Here is a 25,733-nt window from a genome sequence, read left to right as displayed (position 1 = left end):
CTGACCTTACTTTCCTCCCAATAGCAGTGACAGATTTTCACATGAACCAAGATAACGTGCTATCTACCTTCTTCAGCTCCTCAAGCACGCCTCTGGAAAAGGCTCCACATTCTTTGGATGTCCCAAGGGCCCTCTTGTTTGACCTGTCAAAAACAAAAAGCAATTAGAAAGTCCAAAAAACATTCATATCTTACAAAGGAAAGATTATGGGACGAGTCTTGTCAAGACGGAGACTACCCTACTGGCTCATAGAGTCAATCTTAATGGCATATAACCTGCAAAAGGTACAGCTACGTCTATCAGGGCACATTCAACTAGAGCTTATGGTGCCTCTACAGCTCATCTATCTGGCATATCTTTTCGGGACATTTGTAGGGCTGCCACCTGGTCCTCTGAACAGCCCTTCATGAAACATTATGCCATTGACTTGCATTGTGCAGCAGAGGCGAATTTTGGGAGAGGTGTTCTCAAAAGGGTGTTACAATGACACTACTGCTCCCTCCTCCTAAAGGAGCTAACTAAACACCCATTCTAATGGATTCAACGGATCATGTGCCAGAAAAACAGGTTGCTCACTTGTAACTGATTATCCGTTAGTGATCTACTGACATCCATTAGACCCTCCCAAACCTCCCCTCCGCAGTAGTGCTCAAGTCTACATCGTAGGACTCACCTAATGCTCCAAAGATGTTCGACTGCTCCGGATGTCTCCAAGCAACTGAAGTGTTGGTGCTTCTTCCCTCCTTAAATAGCCACGTGGTCACGTGGGGCGGGGCGCAAGCGCTGAGAGGAGCTGTGGCAAGAGGCTTCTGCACAGGCACAGAACCCATTCTAATGGATGTTAACGGATCACTGTCAGATCATCAGTTACAGGTGAGCAACCTGTTTTTCCTCCTTGAAGCGACTGGTTGTTTCAATCATTTAAGTTGTTATTAAGCGTGGATATTATCTCCTTCAAACTATATTGAAGTGCTGTACATTAAAATAACTCTTTAACAATTGCCAACATTTCAATTCTTAGTTGAGTTTGTTTTTATTATTTCTTTATTTATTCAGTTTTTATACCACCTTTCATAAGACACCCCAAGGCAGTTTACAAAAGTTAAAATACAATAAAACTTCATTAAAGTCTCATTTAAAACCTTAAAATATGTTAAACAGCAAAAATCATAAAACACACACACGCACACACCCCATAAAAAAGAGAAGCAGAAGCAGGATAGTTGAGAAACCATTAGACAAATGGTCATCCACACATGTTTTGGGTGGTATAGAAGTGTGTTAAATAAAATAAAATAAATAATGGTCTAATTCTATAAGGCAATGTACTTATGAATATGACTGCATTGTAATTCTGTAACTGGCTATAGTGTTGTATCATTTTTTTCTCAAAGTAGGGTTTCCCCCTAGGTTTATGTGAATGAGGAAGCCCTTACAGCTAGGAATTTTGTATATGCTTTGGTGCCAATGAGTCTGCAGTGAATGATCTGATTTGGGCAACAGGAATGTGAGAGCTGTGTAAACCAGCTCCTTGTTAATATCCTGTGTAGGCATGTAGCATTTAAAATAATGTGGGGTGGGTTCCCCCTCCCTCTTTTATTACTGTGAATTAATTGCTTGTTTATGCTGTGCACTATTTTGAGTACTGTTCCGTTGGCAGATAATATAAATCTTTAGAAGGTGATATTGCACACTGAAACATCCATTAACCTATTAGGAATTTTGTTTTCGATCTGTGTTTTAAAGTGGATATAACTTACATCTATCTGGAGCATTAAGTTGCTGTTGAAGAAAATAATGAGTTGACATTTTGCTGTAGGATAGGTTATAGGAAGTTGTGTGTGTGTGTGTGTGTGTGTGTGGCAATTTCCTTCAGCTTTGCTTACAGAACTATTCTATACTTACCCTTAAGAAGACAGAAAAATATTATATGACTAACCTCTGCGGTACTGTTCTTTGGATACCTCACTGTGCTTTGGATATCTTTATTTCTATTATTATTATTTATTTGGCCCAACACATTTCAGAAAAGTCATTTTCCAAGGTTGATTTGATTTAAATCATATTGATCTAAATCACTTCAAAGGATGATTCAGTTTTAGTGATTTAAATCATTAGTCAGGAAGATTATATTTAATAATCATTTCTAGTTAAAGGTACATTCTTGTTGTCCAATTTAACCTTAATACATATTCAGAGATGTAGGTTTCATTTTTAGAAGGTTGGTACATACTATAATAGGTAAACAGTTCTCTTAATGCAGTTTCATTCAGGCAACCAGGCCTTTTATTTCTTTGTTGCTCTGTTTGCATTTCATACACAAGCCTGTCTTATCCACAGATAAAGGAACTTCACTAAAATATTCCCAAGTGGGGTCTCTCTTACTGCCTGCTGCCATGATAGATGTTTCTCTTCTACAATGGAGGATAGACTCCAAAAACGTCTTCTCAGGACTGCAAGAATATGTTCTGTTCGTGTTCGGTTTCACTTTCTTTAGCTTGCATTTTTATCCAGACTCTTCCTCCTTGCTCAGATCTACTCCATTCTCCCAAATCTTATATTCATTCATTGTCCTTCTTTAACCCGATTCAGATATTATGCTGAGTACAAGTGTGCAGATGTCTGTACGCTTGTACACATGTTGGTGTGAATTACTGTACCTGGGTTCACCGGGTTATAGGCTCCAGAAGTGCATGGTACAGACACGAAGTATACTGCTGTATCTGCATTCAACGTAACATGTGAATGACTGTATCTGTGTACACTGTACACTCGTTGTACAAGTGTTGAACATAACATGAGAATGGGTCTAATGTCTTTGCAATTTTAGAGATATAAAGAGAGGGGCAAGGGCTTGACTCTGTGTGTGTGATGTACAACACCTGCAGAATAGGACTGAACAGGTCTGTTATTTTTATCAACCCTGACTAGAACCCGGGTGTCAAAATGCTGTCCTGCTGAGCTCACCTGACCAGCCCTCGTAAAGGCAGCAGCCCTGGGACAAGCTGCTGTCGCTCCCCCACCCACCCAATACTGTGTGTGAAGAGGCGGCACATCTGTTATTTGCTGGCTAGCTGGCCAAATTCTGCCCCCCCCCCCCCGCCACGCCCCATGATGTGTGCTGGAGGGAAAGTGTGAATTCCTTCCTTCCTCTACCACCACTCTCCTTCTCCCTCATGATGGGCTTCTCCCTCATGGTGGGCTTTTCAGCCTGTGAAATGCTGTAGAGGATAAAGAAAGAGGGAGGAGGAAAGAAGATAAAGTCACAAGGTGGTTTTTCTCTTGGTGAGGCAGGAGGAGGGGGAGTGAGAGAGAAAGAAGGAGGAAGAAGAAATAAGTGGAGGATAAGGGATGGAGGATGCTGGGTTCTGCTTTTCTTGGGGCATGATGTTTTGAAATTATTGGTCTAAGTTGTTAAAAACCTATTGGGAACAAATAACAGTTAAAATATTATGGTTACGTTAAAAAATTATACAAAAATACAATAAAAATTCCTCTGAGCATATTCTGATCTAAAAATTTCCGTGGCAGGATTATATAGTTTTAAGCAAAAACTATAACCAAGCAAAACTTGGTTCAGGGAAGTATGATATTCAGCATTTTTTAAAAAATCATGTACATTTTCCCTGAGCATCTATTATATTAATTCTCCTGGGTGTGCCTTAGAATGTGCATCCCGGCACCCAGCTGATTGGCTGGGCGGTGGAGGTGCCTGATTGGCTAAGGTGCACCCAGGCAAGCGATAGCGGCGGGCCCGGCCCTGGAGGCCAGAGGCAGCGGGGCTGGGTGAAATAGACTCACCAGCCAGAGCCATGGACGCAAGCTGCGAGACCCGGCAATGCTGAGGCGGCGGAGAGGCTGTGCTACGGCCGCAGCAAGGAGAGGCTGGGCCTGGGCCGACCCGAGGAAGAGCCCATGGGCAGAGTGCAGAGAGAGAGGGAGGGGGTCGCGAGAGGGAGCCAATAGGGGGACACGTGACGCTGGAGACATTTGGCAGGAGTGGGGTAAAAGGGAGCAGTTAAACAACGGTTGGCTGCTCACTGTATCTGCCACAGTACCTGCACAGTAGAGATGGAGACTGAGGGACTTGATGTAAAGATTGACAAAGAAAAAAGGACCATGGTAGAGTAACAGGTGGGCAGGGGGACTGAAGGGCTGGCGGGGGGGACAAAGCTATGGAGAGCCAGACTGTAAGGAAAAACAATCATGACTTACCCCTACCCCCCACAAAATGTACTGAGGGTGGGGGGGAGGGGCCAACAGTAGCCACACTCAACACTCAACAGGGACTTCTAGGGCCAACACTGGGGCAAGAGGTGGGGAGGATGGAAGGGGAGACACTGAGGCAAGAGGGAGGGGTGGAAGGCGAGACAATGGGGCAAGAGGTATGGGGGCTAAAGTACTGTGTCATTCCCCAGCATCTGACCTGCCCACCAAAAAATACCCCCCCCCAAAGAAACAAATCCTGGGGGCTTTAAAGGACAACACTGGGGCAAGAGGTGGGGGGATGGAAGGGGAGACACTGGGGCAAGAGGGAGGAATGGAAGGTGAAACAATGGGGCAAGAGAGAGGGTGGAAGGTGAAACAATGGAGCAAGAGAGAGGGGTGGAAGGTGAAACAATGGGGCAAGAGAGAGGGGATGAAGGGGAGACAATGAGGCGGGGGGGGGAGTACTGTTTCATTCCCCAGCATCTGACCTGCCCACCAAAAAATAAAACTCCAAAAAGTAAGTAAACTACCACACAGATGCTCTGTGCGGGTTCAGCTAGTATTCTATTTTAAATGCAGTGCATTCAGCTGGCTTGTGGCAGGACAAGGGAGGGAGGAAGAAAGGACGAGAGTGGGAGGGAGGATGAGGAAGAAGACAGAAGGTGGTACAAAGTGAGTGCAAGGTTATGTGTGGCCTCCCAGAGGTGCATCAGGCACAAATCATGCCCACCACCCAATTGAGTTTGATACCCCTGCACTAGCACACAGTTTTACAAAAATAGACAAACTAGTCAGGTTTGAACATTATATCACATTCTTAAATATTTTAGCAAGGAATCTGTATAGTTTATGTTCTAGTGCCCTTTGAAAAATGACCTTTCTGAAATGTTTTGGGCCAAATAAAGTTACCTGTGAGGCATCTGAGGGTCATCTCTTCTCCCCGTCCCCATATGGTGCCACCACCTTCTTTTTCCTTCCAGAACTGTTCTTTGCATGGGAACCTTCGGATACAGCAATTCTTGTAGTGGCCAGTGAGGTCAGCTCCACAGGGCTTAAAAAAATGAACTTATCCATGGCCGGCATCCTTACTGAACTAGGAGTGGCTGATCTAATATCCTGAAGAGAGTCTGTCCCACCCCTACCACTCAGCTGACTTCTGCAGATGTGAGGTGGGCATTTGAGTTCAGCATGGCAAGTTTCATTCCTCATCAAGTTCTCTCTGGCTGCTAAAAAAAAAGCAAGAGTAATGCAAGAAGTGTATTGAATATGAGTAAGACTTTGTGTTAAAATGCCATATAAAGTCAGAAAAGGGCATTTCAGTTATTCACTGCTTTTCAAATAACAGGCATCCAAGGGGTGTGCTGAAGGTGGGAAATTTTTAAAGCTCAACAAGCAGCAGATAAAGAATATGCAGATTTTCTCTCTTGATGGCCACTAGCTTAGGTAGCTTGTTAGACAAATTCATGGTGGACAGCTCTATCACTGACTACTAGTCTTGATGGCTATGTGCTCCCTCCCAAAGGATGCCTCTGAATTCCAGTTGCAAAGGAGCAAGTGGGACAGGGGGTATGCCTTTATCTCCAGCTTGCAGGTTTCCCAGAGGCAACTGTTGGTCACTGTGGGAACAGAGTGCTGAATTAGATAGACTTTGACCTGATCCAGCAGTGCTCTTATGAACTAGAAAACTTATTCCATGAAGCAAACAGCCAAACATTTTTTTCTTTTCAGCTCATAACTATGCTGTTTGTACCACCACAGTGCCTTTTAAAAGATGTCTCTCTTTTTAAAATTTTACTTGGAACGATTTGTAATTCCTTTTGGAACTCTCACTCATTTCGGGTTCCTTTCTCCATTAGCTTACTTATTCCTGGAATCCAATCTGTTATTTCCCTGAGCTTATTAATATAAACTTTCCTGAAATCTAAGGCACATGGTTGATTATGCACACCTTTGCTTTCCATAACAAAAAAATTTCAGCATTACATGTTCACTTTACCCCAGAGTTCCCACTTTTTCAACCTCCGTGTCCAACTCCTTTGGTTAGTACCATGTCCAGGATAGCCATTCCCCTTGTTGCTTCCCTCCACCTTCTATAAGAGAAAGTTGTCTGCAAGGCATGTTGGGAATTTGCTAGGGAATTTGCTTAGCAGAGTTTGTCTCCAAACAGATAAAGGTAGTTGAAACCCCCGCATAACTGTTAATTCTTCCTTCCTTGGAACATCTGTAATTTGTTTCCAGAAAGCATCATCCACATACGAATATGACAGATATACTGCTTTTCAACAAAAGTCCCCAAAGTGGTTTACATAGATCAAAATTAATTAATTAATTAAGGCTTACTGTCCCCAAAGGGCTCATAGTCTAAAAAAGAAACGTAAGATAGATACCAGCAATAGCCATATTGTATGGCAGCTTATAGTAGACTCCAAAAATGTTTTTTTTTAATTTCTTTATCTATTGGGCTACCATGCTCACTTGCTTTTGTTTCTGTGGAGGTGTACCAATTTTTAACAAATAATGCTACTGTTCCTCCCTTTCTTTCACATCTATTCTTTTTGAACTAGTTATCTATTATATTAATTCTCGTAGACGTGCCTCTGTGGGGATGCGTCCCAGCAACCCAGCGAATTGGCTGGGCGGTGGAGGTGCCGGATTGGCTGGGCAGCCGCGTAGGGAAGTGGCCATTTGGAGAGGAAAGGAAAGGAAGGAAAGCGGGCAAGTGGAGAGGAGAACTGAACAGACTGGGGCAGAAGGGAGGGGGGAAGCTGAGGGGAGAGAAAGCGGGGGAGCCTGGCTGGGCAGAGACAAACAGTTGGCCGCTTCGGAAGATGCTCTCTAGAGGGAGGGCTGCAGGAAGGAGCTGGCTGAAGGCTTGGCGGCCCAACACCAGGGACTGGAGGAAGGAGGATGAGGCAACAGCCAGCAGGGAAAACACAAGCAGGCTAACAAGCGGAGGTGGGGGTGGGGGTGGGAGCACGAATCAGAGAGAGAAAAAGAGAAAGAAAGAGCTGGAAACGGAGGAGGGAGCAAGCTGGGGCAGAAGGATTGGGGGGAGGGGACTGAGGCAGAAGGCTTGGGGGGGGGGAGTAGGAGAATTGGCTGGCCCACGCTGGCGGGCCTGGCCTGGTGACCGGTGGTGGCCGCAGACTCTAGCGATTGAGAGAGGCAGGTGGCGGGGGAGACAGAGCGAGTGAGAGAGGCGCGCGGGGGAGAGACAGAGCAAGCGAGAGAGGCGCATGGGGGGAGAGACAGAGAGCGAGAGAGGTGTGGGGGGAGACTGAGCGAACAAGAGAGGCGCGCAGGGGAGAGACAGAGCAAGCGAGAGAGGCGCATGGGGGGAGAGACAGAGCGAGAGAGGCGTGGGGGGGAGACCGAGCGAGGGAGGCACGCGGGGAGGGGGAGACAGAGCGAGCGAGGGAGGCACGCGGGGAGGGGGAGACAGAGCGAGCGAGAGAGGCGCGCGGGGAGGGGGAGACAGAGCGAGCGAGAGGCGCGGGGGGAGAGAGCGTAAGTGAGAGAGGCGCGGGGGAGAGCACGAGCGAGAGAGGCATGCAGGGAGGGGGAGACAGAGCGAGCGAGAGGCGCGAGCGAGAGGCGCGCGGGGGAGAGAGACAGAGCGAGAGAGGCGTGGGGGGGAGACAGAGCGAACAAGAGAGGCATGCGGGGAGGGGGAGACAGAGCGAGCGAGAGAGGCACGCGGGGAGGGGGAGACAGAGCGAGCGAGAGAGGCACGCGGGGGAGAGCGACAGCGCGAGCGAGAGAGGCGCGCGGGGGAGAGCGACAGCGCGAGCGAGAGAGGCGCGCGGGGGAGAGCGACAGCGCGAGCGAGAGAGGCGCGCCGGGGAGAGCGACAGCGCGAGCGAGAGAGGCGCGCCGGGGAGAGCGACAGCGCGAGCGAGAGAGGCGCGCCGGGGAGAGTGACAGCGCGAGCGACAGAGCTGTGGGAGGACCAGCCAAACAAATTCTCCCAACTAACCCCAAAAAGGAAGTGAGCTTCCGCACAGATGCTCTGTGCGGGTTCAGCTAGTAGCCTTTAATTGTAACATTCCAGACCTAGGAGTTGTCATACCAAGTCTGTCATACTTATCAAATTTTATTTATTTATTTATCATATTTATATACTGCCTGATATAAGTGTACCTCCTAAGCGGTGTACACAATTTAAAACAAATATAAAATGGGGTAAAAGCAAAACAATTTCACAGAATAGAAAAGTTAGAACAATTTCATAGGAAAAAAACAATTAAATCGTTTTAAATTAATTTCAGTTGAAAGCCTGAGAGAACAGGCATGTCTTGAGGGTCTTCCTAAAAGCAAACCAAGATGGAGATGCTCTTATTTTGACAGAGAGCATTTACCATCCTGTACTAGGAAGTCAGTCTACGCTGTGCAAGGTAGTGCTATGAAGGCCCAGAAAAAGGAACAATAGTGAAGAAATTCTTCTGCCCAGAGGGAACGGAATAGTGGGGAAAATTGAAGAAAAGCTATTTTGAAATAATGGCTTTTAGAATGAGTGACATTCTTGGAAGTTGCAGGGGAGCAACAGCAGGAAATGGGGCATGCTTTCATCTCCTGCTTGTGGGCTTCCCAGAGGCATCTGGTAGGCCACTGTGAAAAGAGGATGTTGGATTAGATAGGCCTTGAACCTAATCCAGCAAGGCTCTTCTACTGTTCTAATGTTCAAATTAGATAAACAATCAGCTGTCATCTTATTGGCTCCAGTAAGATTCATGGAGCCAGGAATGTCACTGCTGATTGAAAATCAGGTCCACATTTTGAGATTCTTGGGTTGGCTCATCCGGAATCCTGCATAGTGAAGAAAGATGTCAAAGGTTTACAATACGATATTAGAATAATTTTCCTGACTGATAAAAATGTCCTAAAATGCCCAGATAAATTCTGCAGCTTCTCCTTCAATAATGATTTTATCTTTTAAAAATCCAGAAGGAATGGGGACTTCAAAAGCAGACTCCTTTGGGCTTGGGCTCCATTCATTGCAAGAATAAATGTACATCCCTAGCAGACATACAGAAAGTGGGAACGGAATGTATGGTGAAACCTAAATGGAAACTTCTAAGCCTAACTGGATACTTTTAAGATCCTGAGCACAGCTCAGAGAGTTGAATTTCTGAGCCTAAGAAGTGGATAGTTTGATAAAATATAATGCTTATACTGTCACTCAGAATTGCTTGGTAATGTGTCAGCAAGATATACAGGACAGGGGAAAATACATGATATCTCTTAATAGGTCTGTACAGAAAGCCAGTAACATTTGGCAGTAGGAAGTAGGCCCTTGAAAACTCCTCAGGGACATTAGCAACAAATTGAGACAGAAGTGTCAGAGAGCCTGTAAATATGCATGAACAGCTGAATGCTGTCTCTTGTGGTTCTTTAATCTCATTGCCAATTCATTGTGTAACTTTTGCCTGGCAAGAAGGACACACTAAGTTTGGATCTGAAACATAAAACTTAGTTTTTAGCCTACTTTCCTTAAGGGAAGTGAGCTTGTAAGTCACCTGGCATTCTCTCTGTGTGTCCCTATCAACTTTGCAATGCCTGGACCAATATGAACCAAATTGGTTACATTTGTAAGGACACCCCAATGGTGTAGTTTGTAATGATGTCATCCACCCCAGTTTAATAAGATGGCGGATGCATAAATCTTTGAGGCACAAGTAGGCTAATTTGGGGACCGTCTAACCTATTTGAACCAAATTTGCTACAGCTGTAGGGACACATAGGGATGGCTCAAGGCTGTAGCTAATGATGATGTCATCCACCCCAATTCAAGTTGTCAGACATATTAGTGCTTGAGGCTCTAGTGGGCTAGCTTGTGGACCACCTAACCAATTTGAACATTTGAAGTGCACATGGGAACTGATTTGGACCAAATTTGGTAATTTGCGGGGACACATAGGGATACCTCAGTGATATAGTTTGTAATGATGTCATCCACTATTATTCAAGTTGGTGGATGCATGAATGTTTGAAGCTCAAGTGGGCTAACTTGTGGACCATTTAACCAATTTGAACCAAATTTGGTACAATTGTATTGAGAGACACATAGGGACACCTCAGTGTCATAGTTTGTAATGATGTTATCCACCCCGATTCAAGATGGCGGGCATGTGACTGGTTGAGGTACAAGTGAGCTAACTCGTGGACTACCTAACTGATTTGAACCAAATTAGGTACAGTTGTAGTGAATGGCATATAGGGACACCTCATCAGTGTACATAGGCAGCTGCCATATACCGAGTCAGACCATTGGTCCATCTAGCTCAGTATTGTCTACACAGACTGACAGTGGCTTCTCCAAGACTGCAGGCTGGAGTCTCTCTCAGACCTATCTGGGGATGCCAGAGAGGGAACTTGGAACCTTCTGCATGCAAGCACACAGGTGCTCTTCCTAGAGAGGCCCCGTCCCCTAAGAGGAATTTCTTACTGTGCTCACATGTAGTTTCCCATTCAGATTCAGCCAGGGGACACTGCTTAGCAAAGGGGACAACTCATGCTTCACAAAGGGGACAATTCAGCTCTCCTTCCTGGACCAGCTCTCATCCACCTCAATTCAAGATGGCAGATGTGTGAACATTTAAGGCTAAAGTGGGCTAACTTGTGAGGATTGTAATTATAAATAAAGATTATAGTGAAAGAAGAGTAGACAGATTAGTTCTTACCAGAATAACCTGTTTATTACATCATGTTGTTGTTATTATTATTATTATTACATTTATATCCCGCTCTTCCTCCAAGGAGCCCAGAGCGGTGTACTACATACTTGAATTTCTCTTTCACAACAACCCTGTGAAGTAGGTTAGGTTGAGAGAGAAGTGACTGGCCCAGAGTCACCCAGCTAGTATCATGGCTGAATGGGGATTTGTACTCAGGTCTTCCCGATCCTAATCCAGCACTCTAACCACTACACCACGCTGGCTCTCATGCTGGCAGGTATGTTCTTTACCTGCCTTTCTTTTTTACTTTATTATATATTTTATTTTAAATAAATAAAATATATAATGATTATTTTATATTTATTTTACCTCATTATAGTGGAAAATCTAGTCTCGGGGGCCAGACTACAGCAACTCTAAAGGGACAAACTTCTAAATACAAATGGGGAAATCAACTGCACCCATAGGGATACAACCATTTGCAATTGAACATTCAGTATGTGAGATATAAAGAGCTTGCTGGAGATATAATTGTTCAGTAATTGTCCAGGAACTCCTGGATTTCCATGACAAGTTGACCTTATATATTCTAAGCGCTATCTGTTCTAGCTTGAACTTGGCAAACCCAGGATCAACTGAACTGTACTCACAATATCACATTTATCTAGTTGCTCCCTGGAACTTCAGTAAACCATCATTTGCTCTATTTAAATTCCATACATAAGAAAAGCAGTATTCTGCACAAATCTGAATAAATTTTGGAAAAGTTCAGGATTTCCATAATACATCCAAATCTGTCCTAACAATGCTATCCACTATCACAGAGTTGTTACAGAAATTATAGAAACAGCCAGAGCAGAGTGGGTATACAATTGAACTGATAAAGGTGGGAACATTCCTACTGACATAGATGAGCAATTCTCCCTTGCAGAAGTAAGGTCAACCAATGTGCAGAAATTAAACTATAATAAGCACTTAGTCAGCCTTGACTGGATTGAGAATGTACAGAAACTGGTGCTCAAATCCACTTATTGTTGAAGCCATCGAAGCATCTGTGACTTTTTATATTGTTAAATGTTGTGCACCACCTAGAGATGTACATATCAGGCTGTATAAAAATATAATAAATCAATAATAAAATCATTCTTAACTGTAATTCTGAACTGTCTGCACAGGGCCAGCTCAACCCATTGGCCAAAATGGCGCCAGCCAGGGGCGATGAGGGTTAATGAAGAAGGAGGATAGTGGGCTGGGGAAAGAAAGCACATGCCTGCTTCTCTCTCCTTACCACACAGGCCAATTTAACAAACAATTGGCTTGGTCACTTCCATCAGGAAGCTGAAGAAGCAGGAAAAATGAGCGGAAAATGGTGCATGCTCTCAAGCAGCCTAGAGGCGACGTTTTGCTGCTTTTTTTGGAATGAAAGGTTGTAGGTTTTACAAGGGGAAGCACCAACCCACCTTGCTGGTTTCCCCCTCCCCTTATAAATATTGATTTCCCAGCCTGTCATCCTCCCCCTTCAGTGGCGGTGCCCATTAACTCTCGTTGCCACTAGCTGGTGCCATTTTGGCCAATGGGTTGAGCCGGCACTTCCAACCAAGGAGGGAACAGGGCGGCAGAGAGTGAAGGTGCGTGTAAGTTGTGTTTTTAAATAATGGGAGCAGAGGTATTTAAAGAACAAAGTAAACATATTTATGCATGTGATTATATATTCTTCTTTTTTAAAGTTCTGATTTGGGATTAAGGTTGGTTCCTGTTTCACTAAAACCCTCTAATGTTAGGGACTCAACTGGTGATCTTTTAAGCCTGATTAATACAGTACATGCATTCATTTTAAATTTTAAAAAAGCATGACATGCTTTTTTGTTAACCTTGTGGATGTGACCACAAATTGGCCTGTTTGTGTTTAGGATGATAGCTCAGCACCCTTGTTTGGGGGGGGGGTACATTCTGTGCCAAGGGGGGACTTATTTTTGAGTAGAGATGCACAGGACAGCACTATTTAGCCATTTGTGGTACATCAGTGGACTAAGGCAGGGGTTCTCAAACTTTGGTCACCAGATGTTGTTGGATGATAACTCCCATCTTCCCTAGCTGTTGTAGCTAGGGATGATGGGAGTTACAGCCCAACACCATCTGAGGATCCAAGTTTGAGAACCCCTGGCCTAAGAAGAAACATTAATAATTTCCTTTCCTAGTCCCTTGGGGAAATCCTTCCTTACCATAGACAAACAGCCAGTGGTTATATGCAGTTCTGCTTTTTGTAAAGTTGTTGGCATATTGAGCTATGAATACCACCAGTGCAGTGTAGGCCTTAGGAGTGTTGGACTTGGGAAAACCAGATTCAAATCTTCCTCAGGACAAAACTTACTGTATTTACCTAAATGCAAAACTAGTCCCACCCCCAAGTTCTTTCATGTTCAGAATCCTCTTCCTTTTGGGTAAATAGGGGTATGACTTGTATTTAACTTCTATTTTTAAGGAGTTTGTCTTAGATTCAGAGTTGTCCTGTATTTGAGTAAATACGGTATTGGTAGCTTTCCCTGGCTAATCACTATCTTCTTGATTAGATGTCAGTGTTACTATAGAGTCCTACTCAGTAGTTGCATGATAGCATGGCTGCAAGTTTTATTTTTGACTGTGATTTTTTAATTAAAATAGCAGTACTTGATCCTAACCTACAGGCTTATTTCAAGGATGTGAAAATGCTTCTTCATTCAGGACATAATCAATTTCCATAATTTATCATGCACTGACTGAAGTGCACTGCTGCAAGAGGTCAGGATAGCCACTAGCTTAGCGATTCCATGAACCACTGACTGGGAATTGCTGAAAGGCTGGTGGGCCCCATCCCTAGTATTGGCCCCGCCCAGGCATCTGACATCAAATACTGGGGCGGGGCCCAGCAGTGCATGTGCTTTGCACATGCATTTTAAAAACAAGGGTGCAGGAACATATTTTGGCCAAGGGCACCACAACCCCTTGCGCCAGCACTGTGTCTGCATCTTAAGAAAACCATGCTGTGCAGATAGGTGTGCTGATATATGAAAGAGCAAGAGATGAAATTGTAGAATAGGGCAAACTTCATAGATTGGAAGAAAGTAAAACAAAATATCCCCAAAACATGGGATAGTCATAATTGAAGTATAGGAATCCAAATTGTTCCCAGTAAGGAGTTAATACTGGACCCTGGAGTTAATACTGTTCTGCAGTAATATTAGCTTCTGACTGGTACAGGAGATACTTTCATGCTGCTGTGCAAATGGTTCTTAATAACAGCATGCATCAGATTTTTAACTACTTCGGATGAAGAAAGTAGATTGTATAATCGACTGAACCATATGCTAAAGGCATTTCTTTTTTATATAGTAACAACCAGACTTCTGCAGATGTACTATTCAACATAAGGGGAGACCTTGGGGGTGAAATTTTCAAAACCACTTGGTAGTCCCATTAAAGGAGATTGAATTATTCCACAGCAAGTGGTTTGAAGATGCCCACTGTGGGTGCATGACTTTGCTTCTGAGTATGTGCTTGACAAAAGGGTAAATAACAGATGTTCTAATAAAACAATCCACTAAGTCTTCTGGAAGAATGAAAAGGCTAGAAGATGTTTGAGTATGCATATAAATAATCTGTGTTTATTAGCATAACAAGTACTCTTATTACTTATAAGAGTAGACTGAGTAATTAAAAATTATTTCTTTGGATCAATACAAACCTATCTCACTCCCTTCCTAATGATTTATGCTTTTTATTGTAAACAGTAGTTTGCCAACAGCTTTCAAGCAGTATCTTGACTGAGAAATAAGAGTTCTTCATGATAATCCATCACATATTGCATGTGTCTAGACTAGGTACAGAATTGGGAATTATATATGACTAGGCTAGTTGCAGAATCGTCCATAGGGTGAGCTCTAACAGTTTTGTTCATTTCCCCTCACATTGACAGGAGAGGAAGCATACATTCCTTCTCATGTTTCCTCTGTTTCTACAGAGAAAGGATCATGAAAGCATATCTCTGAGCATGTTGCAGTAAAAAAAAAAAAATCGATCCTTGCACAGTTGATACTTATGAATGGATCTTAAAAGATTAAAAAATATTCTTAGTATAGTGGAAAGGTTGCTCAGTTGGATGACTTGTGTGATTTTTGTGTAATAAGAAAAAGATACCTTTTGTGTAATCAGATTTTTTTTAAGGTGTTAATAAGACTATACCTTTCTGAACCTATTCTATGAAGAATTTAATTGAATAGCACTCTTAGAGGGAGTGTGCTGGGTTTTAATCTGGATGTTTATATAAGAAATGATGGTATTTTAAAGGTTATATGTGACCATTGTTGTTCATTGCTTTATATAGTGTCTTGATTATTTATCAAACCCCAACTTTTAATCTTGCTTTTTTGTTTGTTTGTTTGTTTCTAGTGTAAGACCCTTTCTGGTGTCTGCGATCATATAATCTCACTCTCATCTGATCCTCTTGTCTCTCAATCTGCTCACCTGGAAGTGATCCAGCTAGCAAACATCAAACCAAGTGAAGGGCTGGTAAGATCTACACAGTTAATGAAAACTGTTGTCCAGGATGAAAGAGATGAATTTTCTTAATAAGATCAATATTTGGCATATGTAGTCCTTCTATTGTAGATATGATTTCCTGGCATCTACATACAGCACAGTGGACATAGTATATCAATAACTATTGTATACAATTCTCAGGGTCATGGTGGGGATAGTACCAGTTAAAGCTGCCTCTTGAGTAATGTAGAATTCTTGTTTGATTTAGCCTGGAGCTGGTATAAATTTTGAATCCACTTTGTAATATCCTTGACAGATAACAATCTTATAATTTATGGAAGACATCCAGTAAAATCTAGAGGAGAGGTTAGTTTGCTTGTAAGCAAATTTAGGGACATTTCATGTCTATCATATTGCTTTTAGAGACAGTCAAAAAACAGTTTCAGTGAAGTCAATGGAACATCTTCCGAATCGAAGATCCCCCTGCTAATCAGACAAAGTCAGGCAATCAGTTCAACCTGTTCCAACTTACCCGCCCTCTGCTTTTTAAAAGTACTGCCACAGCCACTAGGCAGGAGGAAGGTGGCTTTCTTTGCTCTCAAAGGGCTTGTAAAGGTCATTTTGGGACCTCCTAGTCTAGCCCTGGTAAACCTTTTGAGAAGATGCTGCATGGTGAAGGGAGACTGGTGGTATCCCTTCCTCCCTCTCGGTGCAACACCATTGCAAAGCCTTGCAAGGGTTGGAAAGTGAGCTCCAGATCTAGCCCTTGCCAAAAGACTTCACAAAGGCACTGTGCAGAGAAGGCAGCCTTCCCCCCTCATGCGAAATATTGCAAGGTTCAGATCTGTCTCTCAGGGCTTTGGAATGCAGGTTAAATAGAGATAGCTATTTGCTTGAAGTTTCTGCTCATTGCCCAGACCCCTTGGAATTCTTGAGAGATGGTCCAGGGGTGAGAAGAGGCTGTTAATAAGCAAAATCATCTCCCCAGTCTCCATCCATTCTAAATGTTTAAAGGGGAGCAGGAGGGCAATTTGCACCTTGCCTTATGCATACAAAAAACTTGGATTACCCTGATCCAAATTAATGTTTTCAGGACTCGCATCTTAATTTTAATTGTAGAACTTTTGCACTGTATAACTGGCTATAAAGGATTAGTGTAGAGTTCCTGAAAAATGTCCTAACTTTCAGGGACTTCCATTCAGTTTATATAATTTAGAAAATAATCCTGGTTAATTTATTTTTAAAAAGCTACTTTTATTATCGAAACAGTGATGCTAAAGAGAACACTGGTGTTGCTCTATCCTGGATCTACTGATGATATTATTAATTCTTTGCTTTCCCAAAAGTTGGAATTCCATCAATTAATAAATTCCATCAATTTATCTGCAGTTTTAAAAGAGTTGTTCTTGTTTCCTGGGTTCCTTTCACTTTTCTATCTTGTGTGTTTATAATGAAAAATTAATAAAATCAGGGAATTGATTTATTTTACATTATGTATAAGAATTCCTTTAATGGTTTGACCTCATTTAAGTATTCCCTAGATTTATCTAACCTTGTTATGCTCAACCCTGCCCTAACCTGCCCTTCTGCTATACTGTATAGCCCTTCACTAGTAATTTTGTATTAGTACCACCATTGCAAGTAAAAGGACATTTTCTGTACCATTGTCTGTTGTTTCTTCCATCTCACACGTCATTTTATAATCTAGCTGCAAATGGTGTTTCATGGTTGCAGTGGGTATTCATAATCCTTTCCAAATCTAGCTCTCCTTTTATAGTTCATTTCTTCTGGAAGTACCTCTTAAGGACTGATCAAAACTGTGTTTTATTTTCCCTGTTTCAAGCCTCTGTTTTTTGTTTAGATGGTGCTGGTACATGAAGCTGGTTATTCAAGATGTGTTTGTACTGTACAGTATAATGGTACAATGAGCCAATTGCTGAATTTTATGAACTTTAATAGATGCCTGGCACATTCATTATATTTTCAAAGTAACATATAACTAATGTATTTGAGTTTGGTCTCTTGTGCTGTATCTTGTAGATCGTAAGCTCTCTAGAGCAGGACTGAGTGCTACCTATTTTGTGAGATGCATTATTCTTAAGTTCTCTGAAGCAGAGAGCTGTTACAAGTTATACAAAATATTTTATGTATCTATCATTGGGGGAAAATGTTTCAGACACTACATTTATGAACATTACTCATAGTAATGTCACTGATGTCAGTGGTAATGAGTAGTATAACGGTATAAATTGATAATTCATCAAGTATCTCGTTATGAATATATTAGATTATTTTTATAAGATCTTTCAACATTTCTCATGTAGGAACTGTAATCAGAGGTAATGTCTAACCAAACATCCCATAGACTTTTGAGTTAAAGTTATGTGGTCTGCATCCTTACTGTTGCCAAAATGATAATTCTAACAGCAAAGGGGAAATAGATTATAAAGAAGACAATTAATGGCAAAGAAGACAGAGGCAACAAAGATAAAACTTCTTAAATAGCTAAGGAGAGAGTTACAAGTGTAAACCTTAGAGGAACAAGAAGACTAGAAATGAGGAATGAGAATAAAGCTGAATTTTTCTTGTGAACAGCTCTTTCAAAAAGAATGATTTGAAGTATGGGTGATAAAAGTAGGAAGAGAAGGAGAAGGGTGGGAAATGAGCAGGCCGCTTATCACTTAACACATACTTTTTTCCTTTTGAACTTCTTAATATGTGAAAAATATAATACAGTATAATGCTGTATACTTTTAATTAATATCAAAATTGGCAGGATGTTGGGCTTTATTAATTTAGTGCATCATTTGTGATACATGTATATATATATTTTAAATATGTCATAATGGATAACTTTGCACAGTATACATGCTTGTGGGGATATGTACGAGGCATTCATGTGCTGTTCTCAAAGTCTGGGATAAAATAGTCTGCAGAATTTTAAGAAATGTAAGTATTTAAAAGTTTCAAGGTTCTTTATATGGTCAGTTTGCAGGGGGTTTCCAGCTGGGTTGAGATGTGAAAGTTAGTTCTATGGCAGGGGAGATTTGCATCAGTAGTTTGCTCATAACTTAATGTTTTCTTTTTGCCATTTAGATTCTAGATATGTGAATATGACTGGTTTTGCTGATACCTATATGCCTTTTCATTTCAGTTTGTTGCCTGCTCAGCCACGTAGATGGGTCGCAACAGTGCTTAAAAATAATATTTTAATACAGTACAGCAGTTTAGGGTTAGGGTCGAATTGTGTCTACTTCACTATAGCTATTATGGTGCTTGTGTGGGCCTAAGTGAACAGGGAATTCTAAATCCCCTGGACATTTTGTCCCTACTTCCTTTAGGTCATAGAGCCTGCAAGCATCATTATGTCTGTTTTTGTCTGGATTCAACATTTATATGCAACTTGTACTTGGCTTTCAGTACCTTCCATTGGGCAGGTATAAATGAGAGAGAAAGCAGAGCACAACTTCTGTCATCCTGTTGATAAGATCTCATTTTGGGTCTATGCACAATGATACTCAGAAGTCTCATTAAATATTCAGAACAGAAGGACAAAAAAAGATGAAACCTTGAGGGGATTTTTCAAGGAAGGATCCAAGAAAATGCGAAACAACCAGCCATCAGTATATTTTTGGATCTCAGAGTAGAGATCAAGAAAAGTACACATGCCTGGCTCTACAGTTACATAACAAATAATCACGTCATTAAATGTAATTGAAAAATATAATCATATTAGCTAGACACAATCTATTCTTGAAAGATGTCAAGAAAATAATTGGTCATATCTTCAACTTAAGTTTAGTCCTAGTAGACACTAGAGTCAGAAGTAGAGCTAATTCGTTCTAGGCATCAAGTATCATCAGCCCGGTGACTCTGAAGTCTCAAAGTAATGATTTATTCTGCAACAGTATCTCAAAAGGAACGTTGAAGATTGAGACAATATTTGGTTGCTCGATTAAGCGGATTATATTGCAGTTAACATCCCTGATTCCCTAGCTTTCTGAAGGTCTTAGTGCATGGCACCTTTGGATCCAAGCCGATGTATCTTTGTCCTTAAGCTATATGTCAGAATTGTGTACACTTCAATCTCAGCAAACTTGATCTAGATTTCAAGGCACTATATCCCTCTCTTTCCTTTCACCACATTTGTCAGTATAATTAGCTTTTCTGCTTCTCAACATCATAATGTTGAGAACGTTAACTAATGTTGGTATATCTGGGGTTTTCCACACTGGCTATTTCAATTTCTGTTGCTGTTATTAAATTAGAATGATTAGAACTAATTTTATTGCAGCATTTCACAGGAAGAGAAAAAAAGCCATTACCAGTACATACTGTTGATTTCTTATATTTTTTTGTATCATTTATACAACTTGGTTCCAGACTTATTCACACTGCCACCAGCATCAGTGTGTTGTGTGTACTTGTTGGATCTTCCCCAGTGTAATTGCAATTATAAGTTTAATTTTTCATGTTTTTATTGAAATATTTTATGATCTGCATTTTGAGATGTTCATTGAAGATTTCAAAAATAATATAGCACTCTTGGAATAAATATTGATTACTTCATTCAGTTTCTCATTTTGTTGTGGAGACTTGAAATACAGTTTCACATGATTTCCCCCCCATTCAAGTATTAAACTGAAAGGGAAGATTTTGTTTCACAATAGAAAAATTTGATGCCTCTTTTCCTTTTAATTTGTAGACCGTTCAGTCCTGTGCTATAAAAATTGTACATATACTAAGTATGTTTCATTGTAATATGAAATGGTTTAGTGCCTGGAATGTTATTTATATATAAAGTGCATTAAAATATTTCATAAAAAATTGCCTTCAGACTTGTAAATTATGGCTGAATTAGTGACTCTCTATTATTAAATTGTATAGAATCCATTCAAAATGGTACTCAAACTGAAGCATGCACGTTCCTTGTTCACTTTGTGATGTTACTCATAGTTTGTTACAGACAGAAGAACTGGGTTCTCCAATTCTTCACATTTTTGCAGAACGGTAATTGCATTGGAATATTAGAGATCTGTATTAATGAAAGTTGAAATTTAGTATTCCTTATTCTCAGAAGGAGGTTTGTTTTTTTCCTTACACTACATAAGTAAATACTTCATGACTTCCTGTTTACTCAGAACACCTGTTCAAATATCTGTCCCAGTTTCTTGCAACAAGTTTTAATTTTTTCAGTTACTTAATTTATAATGGGGGTGGGGGGAGAAATTGAACCCAGAATACTGCTTGCAGAACACTTGTGATGGGTTTTCTCTATCCCTCCATGCTGCACTCCAGTGCTTCCCTCGAAAGTGTGATCCCATCAGAAATAGTTTGTGACCCTGCACAGAACATCTGTGCAGTATTTGGGGCTGGCATTTCCTGCCTGGTCTGGTCCTCTCCCCTTCCCCATCACCCCGCCTAGGCTGGTCCTCCCCTCCCCCGCCTGCGGTTTCTGACCGGCTTTAAAGCCAGCCCGGCCCCTCCTGGGCCATCTCCTCTTCCTGGCAGCCCAGCTGCCTCCTCACCCTGCCACCACCTCTCCACTGCAGCCTGGCCCGAAACCACTACTGCCTCGCCACCGCAGCCGGACCTGCTGCTGCCTCCCCATTGCTGCTGCCACTGCCTCCCCATTGCGTCCAGGCCTGCCACTTCCCTCGTGTGGCTCCTTCCCAATTGGGTCCCAGTTTTTCCGTCCTTGCTCCCGTCTTTGCTGGGAACTCTCTCAGCGTGTCATGAGAGTTCCACACGAGAGTTCCGCCCTGAAAACACACATCCCCATGGTGGGTGGCTCAGAGAAATAATTATATAGAAAGATATGGCACAGGAGGTTGATGGAGGGAGAAGTTGGTAGGAATCATGCCCTGTCACACCTATGCATACTTTCTTCCAGATCCAACCTATAAAGTTTGTATCATAGCTATAAAAATATTAAATGTCTTTCATTCATTAAAACACTATTTATTTTAAAAAGTAACCCAATTGCATTGTGATATGCTGTAACACTCTTAATGGTTTGACATTTTTACTGAACAAATGCAATTTGTTTTACAAATTTTTATCCTTCTAGACTGTAGTCCAATATACACTTACTTGGGAATAAGTAATATTTAGCTCACTGCAGCTTACTTCTGAATAGGCCTGCATAGGATTGCACTATTAATATAAGTAAATGCAATAGATCTGTGCGTTTCAAGGAAGATCTTCTACAGTGTCATCCTCTCACCTGTTCCTTCCATTTCCTTAGTAAATGTGTTAGTGCTTCCCTCCACCCCCAGCGGAGTGAACTTGCTTGCTTGATATTTTTGTTCTCCTTACCTTCAGATTTGTGAAACAGCAATATGTCAGTGGCCCAGAAGGGTGGGAGAAAATTTGCATTTGATACCAGTACCTAAAAAGGAATGTGTGTTTCTGTTATTACTTCAAAAAGAGACACATAGTATCTTCAATGATGCTGGTTTTCATATTTTCCTTGGATTGAGCTCTCTGTATCTTGCTTTGTTTATATGCATTGCCTCAAACAGCAGCAGCAGTTGGTCCTCTAATTTTAACCAATATTTTACTGTAACACAGATCAACATTGTAAATTATCTCTTTATTATGGCTATAGGAAATTGAAATAACTTTAACATGAAAAGGATGGCGAGTTGCTATTGAGAAACCTACGTATATCTAAATTCTAGCCCTTCATGCAAGAAACATGCACAGTGTTCTTCTGCAAATGTTCTGAAAAACATTCTGCAACCCCATATAATTACAGAGTAAAATGACGTTTTCCCCCCACTTGGGCTACCAGAATTCAGATTGTGCAGCAAGTAGGAGGAATAATAAAGTAAAAAGAACAAGATGAATGAGTGATAGCTATGGAAAATGGTTAGAACAAGATTCCTTTTCTGAAATTTACTATTTAGCAAAGACCTCGCTTTCCCCCCCAATTGATACTCTGTAGGAAGAGAGGAAGCTGCCATCTAATGAGTCAAACCATTGATCCATCTAACTCAGCATTGTTTACCCTGAATGGCAGTGACTCTCCAGGAAGGAATTGTTTTTTTTAGCTCTGTCTGGAGATGGCAGGGATTAAACCTTGGGCCTTCAACTTGCTAAGCAGGAACTCTACGAATGAACTACGGCCCCATCCCCTGAAGTACAGCCACATCCTCTCTCCACCCAGCAAAAGATATAACAACTGATAATTTGCCACCTTGTAACTAAAATCTTCTGCCTAAGGGGATCATCATGATCTCCCTGATTTTTTAGGACTGGCTATGCTTTGACATGATAGGATATTTTTAATAACAGCAATAAAACCCAATTCTGCCCTATAGAAGAGGTTGTCAGTACCAAAAAAGTAATGAGGGTCTAAGAGTGTATATGGCATTTGATATTACCTCCTCCTTGCCTGCCATCTTGCGGCCCTGACCAAACAGGAAGTTAGATCTGCCATGCTTATGTTGTATTCTGAACACAGTGGGTGATGTGTGGTTCTCCGTAGATTGACCAACATATGCACAGTGAGGGTACCTTGTGGGTGCATTATGTGTGCATCATATGCGCACAGTATGATGTACACACTCTGCCAGAGTTGCTGTGCAACTTCAAAGGCAGCCTAATGGTACAGTGGTGCTCCTTCCATTGGAAACTATGATAGGAGCATTGTGCTGCTGCCTAGGATGAGTTTCTAAGCATTCCACAGGAACTCCATTGCTATACTTTCAGGCTGCCTTTGAAGCTGTACAGCAGCTCCAGGGGGTCGCTACCATCAACAGTGATTGTGCATCCTGTCACCAAATATCTTTTATCTGGGAAAGAAATCTAGCTTTTGTGTTTGATTTTTTTGTTGGTGGCAGAGAGAAATAAATTATTACACTCCATCATGTCTTAATAGATTAAAAGCTGCGTGGGGACATAAGCATCTACTGTCTTTCAGTCTCTCTATAACCTGGATGTGGTGAAGTGAAAGGTGGCCGGAAAATGCTACACAAGTATTTGATTTGCCTTTTATAGAGAGCGGTTTCTCACTTAACACACTATACTTTACTTCATTCATTCAAGATGTAGAGTGGCTGCTTTAAATTTCATTCTGGTCCCTGATGATCTTTCAAATGGGTGTTCTAGAAAAGAAATAGGACTGTCCTACTACTAGTAAGGCTGAGCACAGAAACCTCAAACGTATGTGTGTCTGCACATAAATACCTATTCACTTGAAATTTGTCCAGCATCATATGCTCTGAAAGGGCTACCATCCCTGCAGTTTTCTTCCCATTCTGCCTTAAAACAAACAAAAAATTAAGGGGGAAATCTCCAGTATTAAAGTTCCTGCACAGATACAAAGTGGCCCTGCCTCTGAATTTCCAAATTCGAAAGTTTCCAGAGAAAATATATTTATCCTATTTAAAACAAACAAGAACATCCCATTCAAATTGTTGAATTGAATTAGAATCATGCTTTTTCCCTAGTAATGCTTGTAGTTAGGGCTGCACAAAACTTCAGAGGTCAGTTCAGATCTAAATCAAAGTGGGCCAGTTCAGACCAGTTTACTTCAGTTTGAAACCAGCTCAGTGGCTGATTCAGGTCCAAATCAAAGCAAGCTGGAGGAAGAGGGAGATCTGTTATCTTTAAAATCATAGGGGGTCTTGTAAAAGTTCTGAATGGTAGGTCCAATTATAATCTTTTCCAGTAGTCATGCTGAGGCTTATATGCAAAGTCTGTTTTGTGTGATATAAGTTGGAAATAACAGTACAATAGGACTTGTTTATTTTTCAGTCTATCTTATGAAACATGCAAGTATTCATAACGGTGGTCATAAATATAACTCAGGTGTTAGAAGTAACAGTACATGTATGTAAGATAAGATAGATATTTTATTTTTCTTTGTGAAACTTTACTTCATTGAACTTCAGTGGTGATCCTATGTGTACAAATTGATATATAAAAACTATGTACATAAATCAAATCCATCTGCAAAATAGTATATGTTAAAATATCTTATTTCCTCTAGTTATCAAGTATAAGCTTCAAGTTTTGCTGAATTGCTGAATTAATTGAATTGCTGATTTAATTGGTGACTTTTATAGTTCTCCACTCTGTAGTTACCTTTCCTTTTTTTATACACCTGTATTATAATGAAAGCACATTTAAAATGTATTTTAAGCCAAATGCCTTTTGGTTATACTGTTTATCATATACAGGGACATATATGGACCATTTTAGATCATATATTATTGAAATGGTTTTAAAGGGTGATTTTTCCCCTCTGTAGACTTTGCTCTTAGCACGCCATCTCAAATAAATCATAGTAAGCTCATTGGTATTGTCGCTTTATTTTTTTCCTTTGAAGTCAAGTAAGATACTTCTGAGAAGTGCATGTGCTCTGATTCAGTCCAACTCTGGATTTGCCTCTGACCCCGCTCTGTGGATTGTGTTTAGTGATTGTAATGCCGCAGCTAGGGAGTTCACTGATAAGGATGAGGTTTTCTCAGTTTATTCATCACAGAAGTCGCAACAGATCTTGTTTTTCTAACATTTTTAGTTTTGTGAATAATCCTATAATCTACATGAGGAGTCATTTTACACAAATGGGTTGTACCTTGAGAAAGCCGCCATACCAGATAATCAAAAGTAGCTTAGATGTGATGGCTGTCTTGTGTATATCAACCCTGCGTGTTCTTCTAGCATAAACACTAGCTGACATTCTGACCAAATTACTTAAAAGAAATCCTGTTGAAATTAATTAGTCCTCTTGAGTAACTCCTGAGTAGTAGTATTAAGTAACTTGATGTGGATGTCAGCCACTGTTTTTATTTATGTAGAGTGGTATTCATAGGGAGATGTATCAATAGTATTCAAATAATCAGTCGAGTTAGAAAGATTTTGGAAGTTGGGAAGTATATACTGGATGGTAATAGTTTGCAAAAACTTTACAAATTCTTTCCCATGATGTCTTTTTCTTAGGGTATGTACATTAAATCAACATATGATGGTCTCCATGTAATTACTGGAACAACAGAAAATGTAAGTATTGTTAATCTAGTTTGCTGAGGTCCTGAACATTTTTGACCTTAACTTTGGATTATGCTGCCCCCTTTGCTTGCGTTCGTGTGTATTGACTGCAATAATCAACAGCATGTTCGGGGGAGGAAGGGTGCACGCGGGGAGGAAAGCTTGAAAAGGCCAGTATTGGATTAATGAGAAAGTTAGCTTTTGTTTGTTTTTGTAGGAAATAACAGCTTTACTTTCATATTTTGTTGTGAATTATAGTTAAACGTTTTTAATATGCATTGTATTTTGTGCTAGAGTTTGCTGTGGTGCAATAAAACCCTTTTCCAGCTTAACAAA

At 41.2% G+C, this 25,733-nt stretch overlaps 1 protein-coding gene across 9 annotated transcripts in view; it reads left to right on the top strand.

The window, feature by feature from the left end:
• The window catches only part of CNKSR2 (connector enhancer of kinase suppressor of Ras 2), a 299,886-nt gene that overhangs the window by 111,324 nt on the left and 162,829 nt on the right, over positions 1-25,733 (top strand). For 8 of the 9 annotated variants that reach the window (XR_008318957.1, XR_008318956.1, XM_053306535.1 and 5 more), the window contains 2 exons: positions 15,309-15,428; positions 25,350-25,409. Coding sequence is in view for 7 of the 9 variants with exons in the window: in XM_053306535.1 (XP_053162510.1) it covers positions 15,309-15,428; positions 25,350-25,409 (180 nt within the window). In the remaining 2 variants the exon portion in view is untranslated. The remainder of the gene's footprint in view (positions 1-15,308; positions 15,429-25,349; positions 25,410-25,733) is intronic. The other variant, XM_053306536.1, reaches the window with a different exon arrangement.

Source organism: Hemicordylus capensis, chromosome 3 (assembly GCF_027244095.1).
Source record: "Hemicordylus capensis ecotype Gifberg chromosome 3, rHemCap1.1.pri, whole genome shotgun sequence".
Classification (NCBI taxonomy): domain Eukaryota; kingdom Metazoa; phylum Chordata; class Lepidosauria; order Squamata; family Cordylidae; genus Hemicordylus; species Hemicordylus capensis.
The sequence above is the reverse complement of the archived record's forward strand: the minus strand, read 5'-3'. Positions and strand labels throughout refer to the sequence as shown.